The sequence below is a fragment of the Hyposmocoma kahamanoa genome, unplaced genomic scaffold, assembly GCF_003589595.1.
Source record: "Hyposmocoma kahamanoa isolate Upper Pololo Valley unplaced genomic scaffold, ASM358959v1 192, whole genome shotgun sequence".
Classification (NCBI taxonomy): Eukaryota; Metazoa; Arthropoda; class Insecta; order Lepidoptera; family Cosmopterigidae; genus Hyposmocoma; species Hyposmocoma kahamanoa.
The window spans coordinates 942,843-954,974 of record NW_020653719.1 but is presented as its reverse complement, the minus strand read 5'-3'; the positions used below and the strand labels follow the sequence as shown (position 1 = coordinate 954,974).

Sequence of the window (12,132 nt, the reverse complement as noted above, 5' to 3'; positions counted from 1 at the left end):
CAGTAAACAAGACACAAGAAAAGATTTTTATATTCATCTTTACTATACCTATATTAACATCTTTACTATACAGGGTGTAACGGCAAGGTGTAGTCATATTTGAAGGTCGGATTCAGTTAATGGTATGAAACTATTTAGCAAAGTTGTTTTAGTACAAACTACGTTATTTATGGAAATTTCGCCATGAACAGTTTCGATCAGCTGATGTCATTTAACGAAAATAAATAGTCACATCACATCTCTATTGAGTATCATAATACAACCAAATTACGTAACTTGAAAAAATTGTGAAATTCAGGCATGTTATTGTAAATGATAAAGTACTTAATGCCATATTCTTATTACTATGTTATAATTTACTAAATTTATTATTATTTTATTCATGTAATATGCGTGTGAACATTTAATGAAAAATAAATATTATCGATTACTTTGCCAAAATACACTAGTTCATAATAAAACTATTATTTAAAACTTAGTACATAATAACGTAATATGGTTTCGTTAACTTCATATCTTCAAACATACAAAATACACAAATTTCCATTTAATATCCATTAATAAAACTAATGTCCTCTAAAAAACACATATTTAAAGTTATCTCTGTTTCTTTTTACCATACGCATTCATCTATTGTATTTTAATGAATGAAATTTGTCTCTTTCTATCCGTCGGTACTGTTCTAACGCATGGCGGCGTTCGGTATGTTTCTTCTAACGCATGACGCAATATGACGCAATTATCCGACTAATACTTCGCACCCTTACAATGAAAGCGACCCAAATCAAAAAATTAAAAAATGAGTTTATACCGTAAAACCATCTTAAAAAAATATTTTGTTACATTAGTCACACTGTGGTGAAGATGAAATTGTGCAATTAAAGCTCGAATAGCACTGATTCATAAAGGTCCCTTTCATTTTGTTCTTTCAGTTTAAAAATTCTACTCCCGCGTCGAAATATTAACGCCGCATTTATTGTTGAATCTGCATTTGCAAAGACAACACGCTGCCACTGACGGATTAGCATTTGAGCCATTTTCGTTCCGAAAATCATATTCAAAAATCACTAGTAGCAGTAGAGCTCCTTGTGAGTTCGTCCAGGGTAGTACTGCCACATTACCGTGTTACAGTTTTGAAGGGTAAGGGTGCTGGTGAAATTACAGGCACATGGGACTTGTCAACTATGTCTCAGAGAGATGGACGCCGTAGCAGTAGCCTTCGAGCGGCAGTGCTACTGTTATGGACAGGCGTGACGCTTTCCACCGGGTACACGACTTGTTCGACCCGTCGCTTAATATTTAAAAAAAAAAATTTTTTAGTAACTTACTTTTTAAAGGGACTTACTTTTTTGTTTCGTGGACTTTCTTCTTTTTTAATTGTGAAACAGGGACCACAAAACAATATCAAGGGTTATGACATCTTGCTTAGCTGATGAACATTAAAAAGACTTAATTCTTAATACGTTAAATGATAACAAAAAATCATTAAAAAAAAGACCTATTGGCGACTAGTTTTTGTAAATTATGTTTTTAAATTGTTGAACATTAAAATGATCAGAAACAATTTTCAGTTGTAAAGTTCCATTTTTCCTCATTATTTTCAAAGACTAATAAGGCCATCACCTTTAGTACTTCAAGAGTAGGTAATAAATAAAATAATATGAAAATATGAAAAAACTTGAAATCTTATTTTCTTTTGAATTCCCAAAAAGTTGAAATTTTGTATTGGGACACTTTCATCGTAAAGGTGCAACCTGAAGGTCGGTAAACGTCAAGAAATTAGTTTTGATCGTTGACCACGAATTAATTATTGTAATTTTAATTTAATTTAATTTTTTTTTTTATGATTGATTTAGTGTCTGTTTAAGTATATCTAAATGTTTTAAAATGAATGTTGAGCACAGTAATAATTGGGCACAGATATGCCTGTTGTATTAATTTTTAAGTGTTTTTATTTTCCTCACTTTCTGTATCTGATGTCTGTACATTGTGCCATAAATAAAAAATAAAAAATAAAAATAAAATAAATTTTCATCACTTGCTTGGAAATGAAAATATCGTGAGAAAACTTGGATTTCGGAGATAATTGCCGAAATCTTCAAAGATGCGAGAATGTCAAGTTTCCAACCAGTACTTACTATGCAAGTGCAGTGGACTAAACCTTGTGCAAAAAATAGTACTTTACTAACTTACATACGTCTATTGCTGAGCGCACGTTTCTAATAACAGGCTTACGCTTAATTTGACTTATCTACACACGACAACTTTCTGGGTATGGGTTTATTACATGGTGAAATTGAAATAATTAATATCCGTTGAACCTATTAAGGTTCTTACTTCCTAATAATATCTACTCATCTAAAGAAATATTTTAGAATAGTTTAAATTAGCAATAGTGTAAAACCATAAAAAATCTTACCTAAATAAACAAAGTATCAAGATTAGTCGCCTTGCGTACGCGATACGTAATCGTAGCGAAGTCGCAAGCCTTTGGCGGCAACTTTGGCGGCAAAAATATCACCTTTGATTTTCGCCGCCAGCATTTGATTTTATACATGGTGATGTGGATTAGTGGTTAATGTTAGACTCGTTTCGGAGGTCGTGGATTCGATTCTCATAGTTGACTGGCTCTATGGGGTAGTTGTTAGAGTGTTAGGTTTTCTTTGCGGATGTCGTAGATTTGATTCCCATAGTCGACTGCCTCCATAGTCTAGTGGTTAGAGCGTTAGGCTTTCTTTTCGGAAGTCGTGGATTTGATTCCCATAGTCGACTGCCTCTATGGTGTAGTGGTTAGAGTGTTAGGCTTTCGTTTCGGCGGTTGTGGATTTGATTCCTATAGTCGACTGCCTCCATGGTGTAGTGGTTAGTGTGTTAGGCTTTCGTTTCGGACGTCGTGAGTTTCCGATGGGTGACTGCCTCCTTAGTGCAGTATATCCGTAATCACTCAGTCAGTTCTTGCATTATGTGGAAGTGGTACGGGTGATGGTCAGAGCTTGTTTACAAACAAAGGCGTATGCAGTGCAACGTTGAAGGTCGTAGACGTAGGATATAGGTATTCGTTTAATGTGTATGTAATGATGTAATTTGTATCAGGAGAAGGGTCTTATTTCAAAAGGATGGTAATAATTTTAATTTCTCCCTGTAGGTACATTATGAAAACGTTACCCTATATTCCAAAATTTGCGTTTCAGTCGGCGTCCTTTGATGTGCCGCCGCTGAGGCAGAGGTGCTATTTTTTAATTTTTTGTAACAGTCTGTAATTGCCGTTTGCGTTGTGAGGACTAAATAGGTGTCATCGTTTTGTTTGTGTCTTGTTTTTGTGTTTATTTAAACTATGTCACGCTTAAGCAATAGTGATTACTAAGAGATGATGTTGTGCGTAGGCGCAGCCGATGGGAGCTTGCGCCAGTCTCGCCAAATTTATTGGGCAAAGTTTATTGATGGCGTCCCAGAAAATCGACGTCGACCATTTCCTGCTGTGGAATGCTTCAGGAAGATGGTTATGAGACTTCATAATAGTGGATCGTTCCGTGGTTCCAGTTCTGAAGGCCGGCCGAGTTCACGAGACCCAGAATTCGAGGCAGATGTTTTGGAACATTTTCTCGGCAATCCAAAGACAAGTACTCGTCGTGCTGCGGCAGCCTTTGGTGGTGTGAACCATATGAGTGTGTGGCGTGTGCTACGGGATGATGGCCAGCACCCATACCATTTTCAAAGAACGCAGGAGCTGTTACAAGCGGACTATGATCTACGTTTGGCATTTTGCCGCTGGTACCGCGACCAGGTTGGGAGGTCTCCCGACTTCGCTTCGTCGGTACTGTGGACAGACGAGGCGTCATTTACGCGTGCGGGCATTATCAATATGCATAATGAACATTTTTGGACTCATTTGAATCCCCGCGTATCAAGGGAATCAAATTTTCAACACCAGTGGCGGATTAACGTGTGGGCTGGTATAATAGGTTGTGCCGTCATCGGTCCAGTGTTTTTGCCGGCAAGTCTGAATGGGGCCAATTATTTAAGATTCCTAACAGAAGACTTGGGTGACGTTCTGATGGCCCTGCCAGTGACACAATACGTGAGACTCGTGATGGAACACGGGATGACTTTCTAGCACGATGGAGCACCCGCACATTTTGCTCGAAATGTACGTTCCCATCTGAACGACCGTCTCCCGCAGTGGATTGGGCGGGGAGGTCCTGTACCCTGGCCAGCGTGGTCCCCAGACTTGACACCGCTCGATTTTTTTTGTGGGGTCATATAAAAATATTGTTTATGCGGAGTCCTGTGAAAGCGCAGAAGAAATGAGGCAGCGGATCGAAATGGCGTTTAGTCAAATCACTCGGCAGATGCTTCAAAGAGTAGAGCAGTCTCTGTACCGACGCACGGAAATATGCATATTGCATGGAGGTCGGCATTTTGAACCTTACCTGTAAATGTGTGAAATGTGCCAGCAGTGCGTGTAGTGATTGTACTTATTATTCAAAATTATCGTAAACAAGTCAATATTTCGTACATTGTACAACAGTGAATTACAATTCGTAGGAAATTCATTAAAACGTGTATGAATTGCACAGTAGGTAAGTACCAATTAAAAAAGTATCCACTATTGTAAAATTGTCGTAAATAAATGTATTAATACAAAATTATGTAGAATGTGTATACGATGAAGGCGTGCGTAACTACGGGCTTAATAAGTAAATAAATATCCTTTAAATTGTATGTAAATAAGTACGTACCTAGGTATGGTATAAAATAATATTGTTAGAAATAATTCGATTTTTCTAGGTATTTAAAGATTTTGTTACTTAATATTAACGTGTTATCAACATATTCAAATCATGTTTTTACAGTGGCATTTCAATTGTAGTCAGCTGTTCTTTCGCCCCGCTTGCGGCCGCCCAGGTTTCATTAATGAATTTGTGAAGTCGTAGTAACGTAACTAGCAATAGAGTTGTGACGCAGTGGTTGTTTCGGACAATCACTATTTATACAAACATAATTAAAGTTATATCAACATTAAAAGTCACTTATTTTTATTTGATATTTTGCACAGAGGGTCTAGATCAAGTATAGGTTTGGCTCCTTTAATATGACTACACCTTGCGGTTACACCCTGTATAAATCTCTATTTAAGTGTGGAAACCAAAACTTACCAGTCAATATTCAGATTTATATATTTAATTCCGATTCTAAAACTGAGCAACAAATCACACCAAACTACTTTCGCCAAGAAAAAACCGCGAAAGTTTAAAAAAATACAATTTAACATTACTTTTTTCTTTCATAACTGTCGTTTAACAATTTTGTTCCGATTTACACAGTTTCAATACTAAAAATAAAAGATCGCCATACATAAAATAAATTTTTAAATCTTTTACGCAACTACGTTCAAAGTTACACCACGATTCAAAGTTACCCGAATTGACTGTATTTGTATGTAGTTTTTTGCGACTAAAACCGGCTAAATGCCAAATTTACATAAAACTCGAGCGTGATCAAGATGAACTAAGTGATGCCTATTTCTTTATTTGGATTAACATTTCACGCATATATTGTTTCAACAGGAAAGAAATAACCAACAATCTACCACAGAAAGAACTGACTTTTACGCCAATAAAAATGTAAGTTAATAATAAAAGCTTTTGTACTTACTTTATACTGGTGATGTAATATAGACAATACTGGATAAATATTTGTTTTAATTTCAGGGGTCTGGAAAGAAAGCGGCTACGACTTAGCTTAATGGACGCAAGGAGTACACCAATAATTAATTCAGATTTCAGTTCGCACAAAAGTTCGGAAACTAGCATCAGTAGTGAAGACTTGCTTACTTCCTCTGAACATTTATTCAGTGCTCACGACACTATAGACTTATCGCCGGATATGAAGCAACCAAATAAGGATTATGTTCGTATTTCTAAGCAAGAATACGAAGAAATCAAAAGCAGAGTTTCAGCTATAGAGAACAGACTTTCGAGGGAATTTACAGACGTTATACCAAAGGTACAGCCTTTCCAGCAAGTGCAAAATGTGTACGAGCAAACTTTAGAGGAAGTTGCAATGCTAAGTTATCCTAACTCTGATCAACTGGCTCGGCGATTGAGCAAAGAACTGAAAATTCGACCAGATGAACAAGCGAAGATTATTCGATCGCCAAGTGCAAGAAAAATTGGCTCAATAAGGCGGAGATCTAAAGAGAACATAACTAAAATCGTTAGACACAAGTCCTGGAATGTGTCTTCACAGTCACAAAATAATGCAGATCGATTCTACCCATACATAGGACTAACGCGTGACAGAACACACACCGCAAAGCCGGAGTTAGTGGTTACAAAGATGCTGAACTCCGATTGGGACACGTCGGTCTCCGAAAATTCCTTGAACAATGTGTCAGATGCTAGTCAAAAATATCGTTTGCGGAAAAGATCAAGTCTTGCTTCTGATTATAATCTCAATAAAACTATTGGTAAAGCACGGAGATCTCTGAACATAACTAATAATAATGGTTGGGAGACATCAGCATCTGAAAGCTCTATGAATAATACCTCAACTTCTGGAATGTATAAAAATTGTAAGAAGAGTCTATCTCCAGCACAGCCGAAGTGGCGTAGTGCTGCTGCATTTTTCATGGAGAAAACTGGCGAAATGGACAGTTCTGGCCAAACGGGTCGTCCTTCGGTCAACAAGTTACGTAGTCAGAACGCTGGAGCTGTTCTTGCGAAAGCTAAACTCTTTGAATCTAGTTCCGATAAGTCTTCCGAGAGGAATGAAAAACCGGCAAATACTGGTTTTGCAAGACGTCCTAGAATTAATGGCCCACAACCTGTCAGACCACAGAAGAATGTAGCTTATGTTAAACCCAAGATTCAAGTTACCAGTGATGAAGTGGCACCTCGAATACCTATGCGAATCAATAGAACTATTGAGGCAGCTCCAATGGTGCCGTTGAGACCGTCTCATAGAGATGGCCTGGATCTTTTGAAGAATAGTAGACTTAAGACTACACCACCTATCAAGAAAGTCTCATCTCCTTACAACATTGTGAAAACACCCCAAACACCAGCTCTGAAAAAGCCGTTGTGTACGGCAAGAACATTACGCACGCCAGCACAGAATACGGATTACAGGAAACCAAATACTCCACTTAAAGCCGTACATGTTTCTCCCAGAAGGCGATCTCCAAGACAAAAGTTACTAAGATACAATCTACCTAATTAATTATTTTGAACCTTAATTTTAAATAAGACGTAAATAACTTTTACTAAAGGAAATTTAATTATAGATAAAAAAATGTTATTGCAGAAACGCTCAATTAAAATTAGTACAAGTAAAATTAGTATATGTAAATGTGATTTAACAAATCAGTTGCCATGTTGTAAATAGTGAATTATTTTTGATTGAAGGTCAATAAATATTTAAGTGATTTAATAATATTTGCGTTTGGTTTTATATTGACCCATAGATATAGGAAAAAAGGGGAGATTTGGTCAAAATGACCATGTCGAGGTGACACGCCTTCAAACATTGCTACAGTGACATGGCGATCGTTGTATATACAAGATCTCTCGTAAAACGTAAAAATGCCAAGTTGTAACGATATACCTCGTAAAAATTGGAGTGAAAACAAAAATTTTAAAACCAGGGGGATAACATACCACCGGCTATTTGCATTTGACTATAATTATTCAATGTTTTCTTTTTGTCTCCATAGAAATTTCTAAACTCAAATATAGTGAGGTTCATTTGCGATAATTGATGTTTATCGACAATTAATTTTTACAGAAACGTTTGAATTTCTTACTATGACTTTTGTTATTAAAGGCCCCAAAATGTCGAAGCGAAAAGCATTAACGTTAAATTGATTTCTTTTATTATTATTACTAAACATTTTATTTCGAGTAACTTTAACACAACTCATATTTCGGACAGCACGGTGGGCTGAAAATCGGCTTTCATAGACTTAGGGATTTTAATTTGCAAGTGTCAGTTTTTTTTGCCGAATATTGCTTCTTTTGGTTATAACTATGTACAAATATGACACCCGAGTTGATTATGTTAAAAAACGAAGGGGTTATAATTCTTTTTCGAAAAATGTGTATGAAACTTGTATGAAAAATCGAATTATCTTTTAAACGGCAAGGAAAACCATAATATCCTTACAGGTGGTTATAGTACTAACTATTTATGATTTTTTGGCATACTCCAGATAACGGTCATAAATGTCGTTTTTTTTAATCATCAAAATATTTTTATTTAAGTTTACATGTGAAACGAAATGATTTAGTCTTTGAGTTGAGGAACACAAACTTTTACAACACGTAACATAAAATACTATCACCCCTATATTCCCAAAAAGTAGCCAGAGGTTTACAGTACACCCACACTTAGACAAATATTGTTTAGTTTTATAATGAGTCTAAAAACAAGTGATTAAGTAAGTAATTACAACGATATTGTCTTCTAATGAGTCAGAATAGGTGATTAAATGATTATCAATACCGCACAACAATGCCAACTATGGACTTAATTAAACTTTTTCTGGTGAGTAAGCTAATTTGTTGATTAGTTGTGCTTTCAGTTCTAAAAAAATATATATATTTTAAGCATGTGCGCTATTTACTCTAACTCTATTGAGGGTAGTTAACTAACTAATTATCAACTTTTTGCAATAAAAGGGTTAACATTTTGCTTAATAATTTATATCGTTCACAACTGTGTAACTGCTAACATTAAATCTCTGCTCAAAATTTGAAAATGGAAAGTTTAATCCCCAATTTAGATTTGTTCGTTCTTCTAAAAAGTGAGAGTACTTCATTTAATCAAAAAGTATTGTTTGGTGCTATTGTATCCCGCATAGGCGATTGCTTTTCTGATGAAGATCAAGTAACTCTGAAAGAGTTTTGTTGGAGATTCACGCGAGCTGCTTTACAGAGGTGGAAGAAATCCGATCGATTCATTGATAATTTCAGAAGACTATACGGGAATTGGCTGCAAGCAAATATTGATTGGCCAAGTTGTGTGCAAACTTTACTTCATCAAGAACCAACTGCTGATGAGTTACCAGACACACACTCAGTCTTTCAAGAACCGTCTACTTCATCGTGTGTTGGAACAATGACGAAAAGGTCCCGAAAACCATTCGAAGATCTGGGAAGCAAACAAAAAAAGAGAAGATCTGATGATCATGCAGGCGAAAATTCCAGTGAATTAGCATATGCAGCTGCAGCACGTTAGAAAAAAGAAGGGCATGATGATATCGCATCTGTAATCGAGTATATGATGAAAAATCCAGAAGCAGCCGTTACAGTAATAAAACGCTTAAGAAACCATTGAAAACAGTCATATTTACACCAGAGAAAGCGCTTGGATTGCTTCTTTCACTAAAACTGTCAAAGTGGCAATATATTAAGTTGCGAGAGGCTGCCATTCGGGAAGGTGCTGAGGGTATTTATCCATCCTACTATAAAGTGCAACAAACCAAGCTTGATTGCTATCCTCCGAAGCAATCAGTATCATTTACGGATTCATCGGCCAGGATTACCCTTCAAGCTTTACTTGACATCACGGTGACTAGGATCCTTCAAAGTCTTTCTGATGATGTGCAAAATAAACAGTTAAAGATAATATCTAAGTGGAGATTTGATGGTGCTTCCAACCAAAGCCGATACAAACAGAAAATGGAAGGCGAGCAAGATGATTCAAGCATTTTCATGAGCACATTAGTGCCATTAAAACCTTGCTCGGCTTTGTATTGGCGTCCAGTTCAGTTTACTTTTGTAAAAGAGAGCGAAGCAGTTGTCATTGATCACAAAAGACAAATGGATGATGAAATTAAGGCCCTTATCCCCACAGAATGCAGTAATAGTAACAGTGTGACTCATCAATTAATGATGACAATGATTGACGGTAAAGCCTGCACTTATCTTTCTGAAGCCAGATCAAATGCATCGTGCTACATGTGTTTATCGAAACCAACAGAAATGAACCGCTTAGATGCTGTAAGATCAAAGACCGTGTGTTCTGATATATATGAGTTTGGCTTGTCATCCCTACATGCCCGAATAAATTGCATGGAATGGCTGTTACACATTGCGTACAGACTTGACTTCAAACAGTGGGCTGCGAGAAGTAATGAGCACAAAGATGTGCTGCAGACAAGAAAGAAACTGATTCAAAATAAATTCGAAGATGAGCTCAATCTGTTGATTGATATAGTGAAACAAGGTTCAGGAACTACGAATGATGGGAATACAGCCAGAAAGTTTTTCGAGTTTGCCAAAAAAATTGCAACTATTACCGGGTTGGATGAAGAACTTATCAATAGATTTGCTGTTATTTTGCAGGCAATCACATCTGAAGAAAAGATTGACGTTGTCAAATTCAAAGATTTTGCCCGCAAAACAGCAGAAAAATACGTGTAATTATACGACTGGTATTACATGTCGGCAACTGTACATAAATTATTAATTCACGGGGCTGACATAATAGAGAAAAACGACATTGTGCCTATTGGGACTCTTTCGGAAGAAGCCTCAGAGTCTCGAAATAAAGATTTCAGGAGGTTCCGAGAACATCATTCACGGAAAAGAAGCAGGCAAGATTCAAATCAAGACATTCTGAATATGCTTCTTGTGTCTTCGGATCCTGTTCTAAGTGCACAAAGGCCTAAATTAGATGCCAAGAGAAAGCAGAGCTTTTTTTCTGAAACTCTTGATCTAATTTAGTTTCAGCAGACTGAGTTCGAGTTTTTAGATATCTCCAATCTGGATTCTGACTCAGAATTGGAGTCCGACAACGAGAGCGATAAGGAGAATTTGTAAATTTAATTACATATTATGATTTCTTGCTATTTTTGTAAGTTTATTGTACCAATAGGTTTAAGTAGTTATTATAATTCATCAAATTAGTTATTAAAATATTTTGTATGTTGTATTTAAAGTAGGTACTGGTATAACTGGTTGAAGACTGTAGCATCTTTTTTTTTTTTTTGACGGGGGGAAATCTTTATGGATACCCCTGAGCCCAGGGAGACTCAGGGGTTATGTGGGAACTCTCCCTCCAGACTGGAGGGCCTACCCCACTAAAACCCCCCCGGGTTTCCCTCTCGCCGGTTGAGTCGGCGCCGTGGGATCGGTGAACATTCACCACGACGCCGCCCGGCCGCCCTAGCTTGCGCCAGGGCTCCCGCGCCAACGGAGGGGCGAGTCGGTTGTCTTCCGACCCGCCCCCCAAACGAGTGAGGCCGTGCAATGCAGGCTCCGGAGTCCCTGTTCAGAGCCCGCTGGCCTCACTAGGGGATCAGGCGAGCAGCGAACTGCCTTCGCCTTCTCCCCGTACGTCTGCGCCGAAGCGGGTGCGCGTCCGCCGCGTCCTCGCGCACCCGGTCCGCGGCCTCCTTTTGCGACATAACCTCTGCGCAAAAGGAGGCCACCGCCTCCCAGGTCTCCTCGCTACCGAGCATGGCGGCAACCACGCTCGGCAGCGAGAGGTCCTGCCCTACAGTCCACGATGTACGTCCTACGTGGCACGACGGGGACGGTTCCCTCCTCGCCACCTTGTGCAGGAAGTGACCGAAGCAGCCGTGCGACTGTACCACCTCAGACAACCGTGACCATAAGGTAAACCTGTAAAGGACCCGAAACCTCGATTTGTTTGAAAAAACAAATATACGCGATTTAAACCCGGAAAAATAGTTTCATTTCCTATGTGTAACAATCGCGAAAACCTAAGAACTCGATAGGTACTGCTTTTTTAAATATTTTTTTGGTTTTTAGATATTTATGTAGTTAACTAGAAATGTTTCATTTTTAGTTTTGTCTGTGGTTAGGTTTTAGTATAGGTGCTTTAAGTATTTATTATTTGATATAAGTGTAATTTTTTTTTATATTTTGTTTCAGTTTAATAATATTATTTGAAAGTTTTATTGTATGAATAAAATTTTTATTGAATTGATATTCAATTATTTTTTGTGAAATTACTCCACTAGTTTATTATAATTATTAACACAAAGATCGAACACTCACAAAAAATTCCTTCGATCCGGTCGGATTCGAACCGACGTCTTCTTGCATATCGTGTCAGACGCTATACCAACTAATTTTATATTTCATCTTGTTTTGTATATTCTTA

The 12,132-nt window shown here is 37.5% G+C and overlaps 1 protein-coding gene across 3 annotated transcripts in view; it reads left to right on the top strand.

The window, feature by feature from the left end:
- LOC113226564 (rho GTPase-activating protein 11A-like) overlaps positions 1-7,399 on the top strand; it is a 17,588-nt gene extending 10,189 nt beyond the window's left edge. For all 3 annotated transcript variants that reach the window (XM_026459232.1, XM_026459235.1, XM_026459234.1), the window contains exons 7-8: positions 5,568-5,624; positions 5,712-7,399. In XM_026459232.1, coding sequence (XP_026315017.1) covers positions 5,568-5,624; positions 5,712-7,221 — 1,567 coding nt within the window. In that variant the 3' untranslated portion in view covers positions 7,222-7,399. The remainder of the gene's footprint in view (positions 1-5,567; positions 5,625-5,711) is intronic.
- Positions 7,400-12,132: the final 4,733 nt, after the last annotated feature.